Below are 14,135 nucleotides of genomic sequence, written 5' to 3'. Positions count from 1 at the left end.
GTGTGTGTGTGTGTGTGTGTGTGTGTGTGTGTGTGTGTACTGTTATCCAGGAATGCCAGCCCTTCAGCCCTTCACTTCATTGGCAGGCTGTTGCTCCAGTTTAACTTGTGTGTGACATCATGTTTCATGTTTTACTTAAAGGGGCCGAGATGACATCACGGCTCCTCGTCATTAATATAGATTTCATATCAGCAAGAACACATTTTAATTGGTAACTGTGTTTCTATAAATGTCTGCAGCTTCCTTCTCCACAGAAACTCACAGTGGAGCAGAGACGCAGAGACTCAGAGACGCAGAGATTCAGAGACTCAGACACACAGAGACTTAGAGACTCAGAGACGCAAAGACTCAGAGACGCAAAGACGCAAAGACTCAGAGACTCAGACACACAGAGACTCAGAGACGCAGAGACGCAAAGACTCAGAGACGCAGAGACTCAGAAACTCAGAGACTCAGAGACGCAGAGACGCAAAGACGCAAAGACTCAGAGACTCAGAGACTCAGAGACGCAAAGACTCAGAGACGCAGAGACTCAGAGACGCAGAGACTCAGAGACGCAGAGACTCAGAAACTCAGAGACGCAGAGACTCAGAGACGCAAAGACGCAAAGATGGAGAGACGCAAGGACTCAGAGACGCAGAGACTCAGAGACTCAGACACACAGAGACTCAGAGACTCAGAGACACAGAGACTCAGAGATGCAGAGACTCAGAAACTCAGAGACACAGAGACGCAGAGACGCAAAGACTCAGAGACGCAGAGACTCAGAAACTCAGAGACTCAGAGACGCAGAGACACAGAGACTCAGAGACTCAGAAACTCAGAGACGCAGAGACTCAGAGACGCAGAGACTCAGAGACTCAGAGACGCATAGATGCAGAGACTCAGAGACGCAGAGACGCAAAGACGCAAAGACTCAGAGACGCAAAGACTCAGAGACGCAGAGACGCAAACACTCAGAGACGCAGAGACGCAGAGACTCAGAGACTCAGAGACACAGAGACTCAGAGATGCAAAGACGCAAAGACTCAGAGACGCAAAGACTTAGAGACTCGGAGACTCAGAGACACAGAGACTTAGAGACGCAGAGACTCAGAAACTCAGAGACGCAGAGACTCAGAGACGCAAAGACACAAAGACTCAGAGACGCAAAGACTCAGAGACTCTGAGACTCAGAGACACAGAGACTCAGAGACGCAGAGACTCAGAAACTCAGAGACGCAGAGACTCAGAGACGCAGAGACTCAGAGACGCAAAGATGCAGAGACGCAAAGACTCAGAGACGCAGAGACGCAGAGACGCAAAGACGCAAAGACGCAAAGACTCAGAGACGCAAAGACTCAGACACACAGAGACTCAGAGACGCAGAGACTCAGAGACTCGGAGACTCGGAGACTCAGACACTCAGAGACACAGAGACTCAGAGACTCAGAGACGCAGAGACTCAGACTCTTCTTCACGCGCATCAGAAGTTTCTGGAGCTCTTCCGGGTCCAGCACCGGGAGCTGTCCGCCGCTGTGGTGCTGAAACTCCGTTGAGGCGGCGCTCTGCTTTTGGCTGAGCGTCCTCTCTTCATCTTTATCAATACTTTTTGGGATGAGGAGATAAAACCATCCAATAATGCACGTGACCCCGGGCAGCGGGCAGCAGCTCGTGCACGAGGTCTGCGGGTGTCTGTGATCACGCGCATCCGCGCACAGCGTCTGATGCGTCCCCTCACACTGATAAAGTCTGACGCGTTATCAAACACACGAGCCGGCCGCGCGCAGCGGCAGCGCGAGGAGGCTCCGTGTGGGAGGAGGAAGGATGGGTGTGTGTGAGCCTCTCCTCTTCCTCTCCTCTTCCTCTCCTCTTCACACGCTGAAGGCAAGACCGAGAGCAGTGCAGCTCTGTGAGGCGCAGCCGCTGCGAGACCTCAGACCCCTAGAACTGGGACCAAGATCTAGTTTTGACGTCATGGACGATTAACCAAGTGCGCCTCTGCGTTTATTTACACATGATGTGTGTTGCTGCGCGCGCCACTCCTCAGCTCCTCGCGCCTCTCCAGCTTCAACATCTGTGAAGTGGCTTCTTCTCCCGCTCGGACCGGAGGCCGACTGGTCCCTGATCTGGTCCCTGATCTGGTCCCTGTAGTCACCGAGACTCGCCGCGCGGCTCCCGGACCAGACTCGAGCCATCTCGATCTCTGGCGATGGAGCTGGTGCAGGGACCCGGTCTGGACAAGCTGGAGGACGTGGCGGCGTACGACTTCGACCCGATCACCGGGAACATCCCCGCCACCAAAGTAGAAGTCACCGTCTCCTGCAGGTGAGTCCAGAGACTGAGACGGGTCAGGCAAGCTGGTGCAGGTCCAGGGGGTCCTGGGTCCTGTGGGGGGTCCTGGGTCCTGTGGGGGGTCCTGGGTCCTGTGGGTGGAAGTTGTGACAGCGTCCCTCCTTCTGCCTTCCTGCGCTGGAGGTGAGCTGGTGAGGATAAGGAGTGAGAGATGAAGATGTGGACCAGGAGCTGGTTCCGGCTCGTGGCTCAGTGGACTCAGCAGAAGTTGGGTTCAGTGTTTCTCACGAGGCTCCTGACAGGAAGTTGTATTCTTGTATTTGAATGAATGGGTCGCGTGCGTCCAGCTGTGGGACACAGTTAACGTCTCACTGGAGGCGTGAGGTCTGAAGATGAAGATGAAGATGAGGTTCAGTCATGCTGATGATTCAGAGGACCCAGGCAGCCCGTGACCCGTGACAGCAGCTCGGTATTGTTTACGGCCCATGTGGTGTCGCCTGTCAGCGTCGCGTCCAGAACAGAACCTTCACTGGTTGCAGTACCGGCTGCGGCCGCTGCGCGCGCAGCAGCAGAGCGCTGAGCCTCCTGCGCGAGAGATGTAACTAAAAGGTTTCCGTTCACACAGAGCCCTCCATCTGAGACACGTTCTCTATTATTATTATTATTATTATTATTATTATTATTATTATTATTATTATAATCATTTTCCTGTTCAGAAGGACTTGCGGAGAATAAATCCTCCTGATGTCTCAGTTCAGTCCCGCCTCCCACTCGAGCTTTAAGTCCAGGCAGACACTCCAGTGCTGGCATGTGTTACACACACACACACACACACACACACACACACACACACACACACACACACACACACACACACCCTCTCTTTGATGCTGTGTTGTGAGCAGCAGAGTGAGCTCTAACGAGTGCTGGCTGCATTATTGATGATCTCTCGCTGCCTCTTCTCTCAGCTCGGGGAAGAAAAACAACTAAAAAAACACACCTAAAATGTGTGCGTTTAAATTTACTGAATGAACAACGGGTTGTGTCTGTGTGTGTGTGTGTGTGTGTGTGTGTGTGTGCGCGCGTGTGCGTGCGTGTGTGTGTGTGGGCGCGTGTGCGTGTGTGGGCGCGTGTGCGTGTGTGTGTGTGTGTGTGCGCGCGTGTGCGTGCGTGTGTGTGTGGGCGACGATGGAGAAGATGCTGAAGCTGCAGCTCGGTGAGGCGACGGGAGCACACGCCTCACCTGTCAATACACTCAGGGAGGGGAGTCCTGTTCTGACAAGCCCCTGTGTGTGTGTGTGTGTGTGTGTGTGTGTGTGTGTGTGTGTGTCATCTGTATAGAATCCTCTGAACCAGCGTGTGGTCATGTTTGCTGTGATAGTGGCTTAATGACGACTGGAGGATGTTCTCAATACTTCCTCTGTTAAGCACACACACACACACACACACACACACACACTCTCTCTCTCTCTCTCTCTCTCTCTCTCTCTCTCTCTCTCTCTCTCTCTCTGCCTCAGGAACAGATGAATGGACTAATCGTCCACATTCAAACTCTTTAATAGAAGTTCAGTTCCTCTCTGTCCTCGGTGCAGGCGCTGTGAGGAGAAGAAGCTTCCTGTTGCTCTTCTTCTTCTCTGCTCTTCTTCTTTTGTCTTCATGTAGCGCGTGAAGTGAGCCGCGGTGGTGACGCTGTTCCTCTGGTTAATACCCCTCATTACGGCCACACGCCTCGCTCTGACAACGGCTCATTATCAGAGAGGTCTTTGAGCGCTGAAGACCGACAGAGAACAATGCTCATGAAGCTGTGCTCAGTCAGCGAGAGGTTAACTGCTCCTGTAGGACCAGTCCTGCTTCATGTCTCTGAGCTTCATGTCTCTGAGCTTCATGTGTCTGAGCTTCATGTCTCTGAGCTTCATGTCTCTGAGCTTCATGTGTCTGAGCTTCATGTGTCTGAGCTTCATGTGTCTGAGCTTCATGTGTCTGAGCTTCATGTCTCTGAGCTTCATGTCTCTGAGCTTCATGTGTCTGAGCTTCATGTGTCTGAGCTTCATGTGTCTGAGCTTCATGTCTCTGAGCTTCATGTCTCTGAGCTTCATGTGTCTGAGCTTCATGTCTCTGAGCTTCATGTGTCTGAGCTTCATGTCTCTGAGCTTCATGTGTCCTTTCAGCACAATTGTTTTGTGTGAAAACAGTTTCACACAGAAAGGAAAGAAGTCGTTCGGGCTGAATTCTTGGTAGAAAGAAACGTGCTGCTGCCTCTTCAAAGGCCTGTCAGTCAACAGTCGCCTCCTGTGGAGAAGTTAATAGTGGCTTGATGACAGGAAGAGGAGGCTTGACGACAGGAAGAGGAGGCTTGACGACAGGAAGAGGAGGCTTGACGACAGGAAGAGGAGGCTTGATGACAGGAAGAGGAGGCTTGACGACAGGAAGAGGAGGCTTGACGACAGGAAGAGGAGGCTTGACGACAGGAAGAGGAGGCTTGAGGACAGGAAGAGGAGGCTTGATGACAGGAAGAGGAGGCTTGAGGACAGGAAGCAGAGGCTTGAGGACAGGAAGCAGAGGCTTGAGGACAGGAAGAGGAGGCTTGAGGACAGGAAGCAGAGGCTTGAGGACAGGAAGAGGAGGCTTGAGGACAGGAAGAGGAGGCTTGAGGACAGGAAGCAGAGGCTTGAGGACAGGAAGCGGAGGCTTGAGGACAGGAAGAGGAGGCTTGAGGACAGGAAGAAGAGGCTTGAGGACAGGAAGCAGAGGCTTGAGGACAGGAAGAGGAGGCTTGAGGACAGGAAGAGGAGGCTTGATGACAGGAAGAGGAGGCTTGAGGACAGGAAGCAGAGGCTTGAGGACAGGAAGAGGAGGCTTGAGGACAGGAAGAGGAGGCTTGAGGACAGGAAGAGGAGGCTTGAGGACAGGAAGCAGAGGCTTGAGGACAGGAAGAGGAGGCTTGAGGACAGGAAGCAGAGGCTTGAGGACAGGAAGAGGAGGCTTGAGGACAGGAAGCAGAGGCTTGAGGACAGGAAGCAGAGGCTTGAGGACAGGAAGCAGAGGCTTGAGGACAGGAAGCAGAGGCTTGAGGACAGGAAGAAGAGGCGTCGCCGCCGCACAGCCTCCATCCTTCCTTTGTTCTGTCAGCGCTCACAAGCTGCTCGCAGTGTATCGGTCCACGGTGGCCCGACGCCATCAGCCCTCTCCGGTCCACCAACGGAGGAGAAGCAGCTGCTTAGAGTAGCATTGAGTAGCATTAAGAAGCATTGAGTAGCATTGATAAGCATTGAGTAGCATTGATATGCAGAGAGCTGACCCGGCATGCACAGACCTCCACATGCGTCGCTCCTGCAGATGCTCATGCAGACGCTCATGCAGACGCTCCTGTAGACGCTCCTGCAGACGCTCCTGCAGACGCTCCTGCAGACGCTCATGCACACGCTCCTGCAGACGCTCCTGCAGACGCTCCTGCAGATGCTCATGCAGACGCTCATGCAGACGCTCCTGCAGACGCTCATGCAGACGCTCATGCAGACGCTCATGCAGACGCTCATGCATCTCAGAAAAGAGTTTGAAAACATTTGAAGGCAAGAAATTTGTGTCCAACGCACAAAAAAAGTCCTGATGTCAATAGTTTCCACATGGTGACGTCTGCCCATGCTGTAGACCCGACCCACCTGGACCCACCTGGACCCACCTGGACCCACCTGAACCCACCTGGCTCCTGGCTCTGCAGTGGCTGCAGCTGATTGGTGGTCCACTGTGAGGCTCCTCCTCCGGCAGTGTGTTTCCTCGGCGCATTACATGAGTCGCGGTGATTAGATTCCAGGATGCTCTTCATTTGCATTCGGCTTTCAGCCGATGAAGACTCTGGCTCCAGCGTCTGAGGACTCCTTCACGGATCTGGGGCGGATATGAAAGCCGCTCAGCGTGTCGACGCCCTCGGGACGCGGCGCTCCGCTTTCCCGCTCTTTCTCCTCACATCTCCAGGTTTCAGTGAATCCGCTCAGAGACGATAATGAACCATATGAACAATGTGCCAGCTTTCAATCCGCAACATCATTATATTCAGATGACCCGCCTCTCATCCGTCTGAACGCTGATCCTCATCACACGTTTCAGGAGGAAGGGAACGGGGGCGAGGCCGGTTTCCAGAGAAACCTCCAGACGAAGCGAAGCCGAGCTTCCACCAACAGATCTCTGTGACATTCACGTCACGCAGTGGTTCTTTAAACATGAGGATGAATGAGGAGGAAGAGGACTTCAAAATGAAGCAGAACTTAAATGAACAGCTGTGACGCTAAGATAGCACGCCGCAAGCTACACGCTAAAGATATAAATATGTTGTACACAAGGAAACAAACACTTTACACGTTAGTTATTATTGTTTTCATGAATTCCTTTTATAACGAGAAAGAGACTCAATATGAAGGAACAAGACGAGATAAAGCTCCACTCTAAAAGTCACCTTAATAATTAATAACCAGAAGACGAAGCCGTGAGGCAGGAAGAGAGAGGAGCCGCGCTGATCGCATACGGATATGAAAGAGAACATAAGATGCAACTTATGATGGAGGAGCCACTTATGATGGTTATGAACTAATGGCCGCATCATTGGAAGTCATGTTTCCTCCTGGACTTGGCAAGCGAGCAGCGAGCTAATGCTAGCAGCAAGCTAATGCTAGCAGCGAGCTAATGCTAGCATCAAGCTAATGCTAGCAGCGAGCTAATGCTAGCAGTGTGCCAATGCTAGCAGCGAGCTAATGCTTGCAGCGAGCTAATGCTTGCAGCGAGCTAATGCTAGCAGCGAGCTAATGCTAGCAACGCGCCAATGCTAGCAGCGAGCTAATGCTAGCAGTGCGCCAATGCCAGCAGCGAGCTAATGCTTGCAGCGCGCCAATGATAGCAGCGAGCTAATGCTTGCAGCGCGCCAATGCTAGCAGCGAGCTAATGCTTGCAGCGAGCTAATTCTAGCAGCGTGCTAATTCTAGCAGCGTGCTAATGCTAGCAGCGCGCTAATGCTAGCAGCGCGCCAATGCCAGCAGCGAGCTAATGCTTGCAGCGCGCCAATGATAGCAGCGAGCTAATGCTTGCAGCGCGCCAATGCTAGCAGCGAGCTAATGCTTGCAGCGAGCTAATTCTAGCAGCGTGCTAATTCTAGCAGCGTGCTAATTCTAGCAGCGTGCTAATGCTAGCAGCGCGCTAATGCTAGCAGCGCGCCAATGCTAGCAGCGAGCTAATGCTAGCAGCGAGCTAATGCTAGCAGCTTACTTTGCTGCAGTCATTCGGTGACCTGCAGGCTCACTGAATATTTATGTCTCCAAACACATTTTATGAATTTCTCCTCCAGTCTTTTAGTTCACATTGTGTCTGTAGCGTTGTGTTGCCTGTGTGTGGCAGTGTTGTGTTGCCTGTGTGTGGCAGTGTTGTGTTGCCTGTGTGTGGCAGCGTTGTGTTGCCTGTGTATGGCAGCGTTGTGTTGCCTGTGTGTGGCAGCGTTGTGTTGCCTGTGTGTGGCAGCGTTGTGTTGCCTGTGTGTGGCAGCGTTGTGTTGCCTGTGTGTGGCAGCGTTGTGTTGCCTGTGTGTGGCAGCTTGTGTTGCCTGTGTGTGGCAGCGTTGTGTTGCCTGTGTGTAGCAGCGTTGTGTTGTTGTTGTTGACCTTCTCTCCGGCTCTCAGCTGAAAACAGAAACTCGTCATCTTGAACACAAACAGTTCATTTAAAACAGACTTTGAGTCCAGAACCTGTTGAGAGAGAAGAACTGGTCCCTCTGGCATATGTAATATAATATAATGTAATATAATGTAAAATAATATAATATAATATAATGTAATGTAATATAATGTAATGAAATATAACATAATGTAATATAATATATTGTAATGTAATATAATGTAATGTAAAATAATATAATATAATATAATGTAATGTAAAATAATTTAATGTAATATAATATAATATAATATAATGTAATGTAATGTAATATAATATAATGTAATGTAATGTAATATAATATAATGTAATGTAAAATAATATAATGTATTATAATATAATATAATGTAATGTAATATAATGTAATGTAAAATAATATAATATAATGGAATGGAATATAATATAATATAATGTAAAATAATATAATGTAATATAATATAATGTAATGTAATATAATGTAATGTAATGTAAGATAATATAATATAATGTAATTTAAAATAATATAATGTATTATAATGTAAAATAATATCATATAATGTATTATAATGTAAAATAATATCATATAATATCATATACTATACTCGGTGCTGCTGAGCGATGACACGACCGTCTACTGAATGACTTCAAACATCTGGGAAATGAATGTTTTATTCTAAAGCATTAATATTGCATTAATACTTTGTGAATTATACCAATGAAGCCATGAAGAGTGACAGAGAAGAAGAATGTAAAACACTATGAACACATTCCATCTGATTATAGTTCATACTTCATGTTTTAGTGGAACAGGCCTCACAGCTCACAATACACTCAGTGCTGTTACTGAAAGCTGCATCATCTTCATCACCCGTCCTCATCCTCTCTGACTCCAATCATCTTCCTCACAGACCTGTCCATCATCTTCATCACCTGTCCTCATCCTCTCTGACTCCAATCATCTTCCTCACAGACCTGTCCATCATCTTCATCACCTGTCCTCATCCTCTCTGACTCCAATCATCTTCCTCACATACCTGTCCATCATCTTCATCACCTGTCCTCATCCTCTCTGACTCCAATCATCTTCCTCACATACCTGTCCATCATCTTCATCACCTGTCCTCATCCTTTCTGACTCTTATCATCTTCCTCACTTCCTCTTGGGAGAACCTCACCCACCTGGAGCCCTTCGTCTTCCTCCATGTTTAATCTTCATCAGTGTTGCTGGTCGTGCTGTGCATTGATCAGCAGGAAGCTGCTGTGTGGAGTGTTTCATGAAGACCTTCAGAAGCTTTTACAGCTTGAAGGAACATCTATTGACACACAGCTCAGGTGAGTGCAGATGGAAACATCCTCTACTGCCGCTCACCGCTCACACACTAACGACACACAGTGCAGTGTGTACACACTAACACAACACAGTGCAGTGTGTACACACTAACACCACACAGTGCAGTGTGTACACACTAACACCACACAGTGCAGTGTGTACACACTAACACAACACAGTGCAGTGTGTACACACTAACACCACACAGTGCAGTGTGTACACACTAACACCACACAGTGCAGTGTGTACACACTAACACCACACAGTGCAGTGTGTACACACTAACACAACACAGTGCAGTGTGTACACACTAACACCACACAGTGCAGTGTGTATACACTAACACAACACAGTGCAGTGTGTACACACTAACACCACACAGTGCAGTGTGTACACACTAACACCACACAGTGCAGTGTGTACACACTAACAACACACAGTGCAGTGTGTACACACTAACACCGCACAGTGCAGTGTGTACACACTAACACAACACAGTGCAGTGTGTACACACTAACACAGCACAGTGCAGTGTGTACACACTAACACCACACAGTGCAGTGTGTACACACTAACACAACACAGTGCAGTGTGTACACACTAACACCACACAGTGCAGTGTGTACACACTAACACAACACAGTGCAGTGTGTACACACTAACACAACACAGTGCAGTGTGTACACACTAACACAACACAGTGCAGTGTGTACACACTAACACCACACAGTGCAGTGTGTACACACTAACACCACACAGTGCAGTGTGTACACACTAACACAACACAGTGCAGTGTGTACACACTAACACCACACAGTGCAGTGTGTACACACTAACACAACACAGTGCAGTGTGTACACACTAACACAACACAGTGCTGTGTGTACACACTAACACAACACAGTGCAGTGTGTACACACTAACACAACACAGTGCAGTGTGTACACACTAACACCACACAGTGCAGTGTGTATACACTAACACCACACAGTGCAGTGTGTATACACTAACACAACACAGATTTTACATGCCAAGGAAATGTCATACAGACTTCCACAAAAGCAATAGTGACAGCTGAGGTGAGGTGTTCACTGTGTGTGTGTGTGTGTGTGTGTGTGTCTGTGTGTGTGTGTGTGTGTGTGTGTGTGTGTGTGTGTGTGTCTGTGTGTGTGTGTGTGTGTGTGCCAGTGAATGAGTTATTTCTAAAACTGCCGGTCAGTGAATAAGACCTTCTCATCTTCTCATCAGCAGCTCTCAGGGCTTCACTCTCTTTCTCAAAATGTTGAACATCTGCAATTATTTCTACTGTCTGCAATCTATAAAATACATGAAATGTGACGTCAGTCCAGATGTGATGGAGCTGCATACATGCTGCATACATGCTGCATACATGCTGCAAACACGCTGCATACATGCTGCATACACGCTGCATACATGCTGCATACATGCTGCAAACATGCTGCATACATGCTGCATACATGCTGCAAACATGCTGCATACATGCTGCATACACGCTGCATACACGCTGCATACATGCTGCATACATGCTGCATACACGCTGCATACACGCTGCAAACATGCTGCATACACGCTGCAAACATGCTGCATACACGCTGCAAACACGCTGCAAACACGCTGCATACACGCTGCATACACGCTGCATACACGCTGCAAACACGCTGCATACACGCTGCATACACGCTGCAAACACGCTGCATACACGCTGCATACACGCTGCAAACACGCTGCAAACACGCTGCATACACGCTGCATACACGCTGCAAACACGCTGCATACACGCTGCATACACGCTGCAAACACGCTGCAAACACGCTGCAAACACGCTGCAAACACCCTGCATACACGCTGCAAACACGCTGCAAACACGCTGCATACACGCTGCATACACGCTGCAAACACGCTGCAAACACCCTGCATACACGCTGCATACACGCTGCAAACACGCTGCATACATGCTGCATACATGTTGGAGGTAATGGTTTTAATGGTTTTAAATGGTTTTAATGGTATTCAATGGTATTTAATGGTTTTAATGGTTTTAATGGTTTTAATGGTGTTAAATGGTTTTAATGGTATTCAATGGTTTTAATGGTATTTAATGGTTTTAATGGTGTTAAATGGTATTTAATGGCATGCTGTGTTCTCAGGCGGCCTCGCTGCCAGTCGTTGATGCAGCAGCAGTCAGAAAGATGCGTTGCGTGTTGCATTGTGTAGTGAAGAAGTCGTACACTCGTCACTTGCTGATTTGAACACATCTTCCTGACGAGGTGATGCTAATTGGAGTCAGCAGGCTCCAGCTAACGAGCTCAGCTGTTCCAGGTGTGTGGCCTCAGGTTTGCGTCTGCAGTATTTCTCCCTGAGTTACGGACCGAGACGTCATGTGTCCAGTGCACCCGCGTTGATGTTGTGTAGGATGTTGTGTAGGATGTTGTGTAGCATTTGAGCCGCTGAGCCTCGTTCAGAAGCACAAAGTCGGTTCATCTGAGACGGAGGCTTCATCCGTCAAACCCAGGACGAGCGCTTCATCTGAGACGACAGATAATTCACACGGTACCTGTGAAACGTCTCCACGAAAACACGTCAAAACAAATTCATCCAACTTTCCCTCCACAAGTGTGACTGAGAAACGACGAGCAGCGTTTCTAGAAGACAGAGCGGCGCCGTCACAGTGAGCGACACATGCTCATGACCAGGGATGCTATTCTCAGAGCTGCTCTTCCTAATGTGACTCCGCCCACCACAGGACGCTGAGGAGTGTGTGTGTGTGTGTGTGTGTGTGTGTGTGTGTGTGGCTGCATACGGAGTTGATTGCTTCATGACGGTTTAGGACAGTTGTTGTTAAAGTTGTGTACTCTTAGTTCTCTTCTCGAGGTATTACTGCAGTACTTTCTAGCCCTGGTGGTATCGTCTAAATCTCATCTTTGAGCCCTGATATGAGGACTTTTTGATATCAGGACACAAGGTCCAAATCAAGTAAAACCAGGGCTCCAATAATATATACTTCATGGACAACTCTTAGCACAACTCCAACCTAAAGAATACTTCTCCACGTCTGTGAGTTACACTTCCTGCAGTTGCTCGTCCAGCTGAGCATCACTGGGCTCTGGAGGCGTCCGGTCGGTCTGTGGTGGACGTTGTGCTGGTGTCAGCAGTCCAGTCTTCACAGGAAGCAGGAAGCTGCTGTGCTGCTTCCTGTGAGTGAGCGCTGCTCGCTGGAGGCAACGAGGAGACGCTCCCACCAGAGAGCCTCATCCCTCAAACCTCCTCGCTCCTCTGAAGCCGCTGCGCTGCGTCTGACCGTCACAGGCTCACTTCCCTTTGTTCCCTCCATCAGGGGTTCTTTCCCTTCCGGTGAGAGCTGCTCAGCTCGCGTGGTCACTTCCTGTTTGACCTCCAAATGCAACAGCAGCGGTGACATCATCAGCATGAACACTGAACCCAACGAGACTCCGTCCCACCGTGCAGCTCACAGAGGAACAGGGACGCGCTGTGGATGACCGGTGACCCCAGGGTGACCCCAAGGCGTCCCAGGGTGTCCCAGGGTGTTCCAGGATGTCCCAAGGTGACCTCAGGGTGACCCCAAGATGGTCCAGGATGTCCCAGGGTGGTCCAGGATGTCCCAGGGTGACCCCAGGGCGTCCCAGGGTGGTCCAGGATGTCCCAGGGTGACCCCAGGGCGTCCCAGGGCGTCCCAGGGTGGTCCAGGATGTCCCAGGGTGACCCCAGGGCGTCCCAGGGCGTCCCAGGGTGGTCCAGGATGTCCCAGGGTGACCCCAGGGCGTCCCAGGGCGTCCCAGGGTGGTCCAGGATGTCCCAGGGTGACCCCAGGGCGTCCCAGGGCGTCCCAGGGTGTTCCAGGGTGCCCCAGGGTCCCCAGGGTGCCCGGGTCCTCACATGCAGGTGGTGCTTCTGGTCAGCTGACGCTGCTCACTGTCTGCTGAGCAGGGATCTCCCAGAGGAAGTCCTGGCTTGAATAATTCAAGAGCTGGAGGGAAAAAGATCCTCCTGCCATCGATCGGACACTGAAGCGATGCACAGGAGAGACGTCTGGATGCTGCTGGAGAGAAGACAGCGTCTGAGAGTTTATGTCACTGTTAAAGCACATCCATGATCATAATTATATATTGCTATCAGACAAATTATGAAGCAGCCCACTAATAGGAAAATGTGAATGACAGCACCGTGATGAGATGAGACAATGATGAAAGCTTTAATAACTGTGCTGCATATAACTCGCTCTATAAACAGATTATCTGGTCCTCCCACTCTGAGGCCTCCTCTGGTCTCCATGTTCAGCTTCTGAGAGCTCGCCTCCCTCTTCACCTCCGCTTCTTAGTCCTCAACACCTCCTGTGTACTCTGCTAGCACCCATCGCTAACCTCGAAACCTCTAAACCACTTTGCGTTACTCTCTGAACTTCCCATCATGCAATAGTTTGAAGCAAAATGTATGTGAAAGGTTTAAAGTCCTGTGATTTGTTAAACATCAGATATAACATCACTGCAGCTTCAGAGTGTCTGGATATCTGCTGCAGGGACATGAAGGCACATCACAAAGAACAGTGAACATGTTATACACGTGTTATACACATGTTATACATGTTAGACATGTTATACACATGTTAGACGCATGTTATACATGTTATACACATGTTAGACACATGTTATACATGTTAGACATGTTATACACATGTTATACACATGTTGGACACATGTTAGACACATGTTAGACACGTGTTAGACACGTGTTATACACATGTTATACATGTTAGACATGTTATACACATGTTAGACACATGTTAGACACATGTTTTACACGTGTTAGACACGTGTTAGAC

The 14,135-nt window shown here is 49.4% G+C and overlaps 1 protein-coding gene across 3 annotated transcripts in view; it reads left to right on the top strand.

The window, feature by feature from the left end:
- Positions 1–1,843: 1,843 nt before the first annotated feature.
- cpne5b (copine Vb) overlaps positions 1,844–14,135 on the top strand; it is a 67,123-nt gene continuing 54,831 nt past the window's right edge. For all 3 annotated transcript variants that reach the window (XR_011079898.1, XM_068598981.1, XM_068598980.1), the window contains exon 1: positions 1,844–2,307. Coding sequence is in view for 2 of the 3 variants with exons in the window: in XM_068598981.1 (XP_068455082.1) it covers positions 2,192–2,307 (116 nt within the window). In the remaining variant the exon portion in view is untranslated. The remainder of the gene's footprint in view (positions 2,308–14,135) is intronic.

Source organism: Clinocottus analis, unplaced genomic scaffold (genome assembly GCF_023055335.1).
Source record: "Clinocottus analis isolate CAN_PGR_092001 unplaced genomic scaffold, fCliAna1.0.p SCAF_42, whole genome shotgun sequence".
Classification (NCBI taxonomy): domain Eukaryota; kingdom Metazoa; phylum Chordata; class Actinopteri; order Perciformes; family Cottidae; genus Clinocottus; species Clinocottus analis.
Note: the sequence above shows the minus strand (reverse complement) of the source record. Positions and strands in the feature narration are given on the sequence as shown.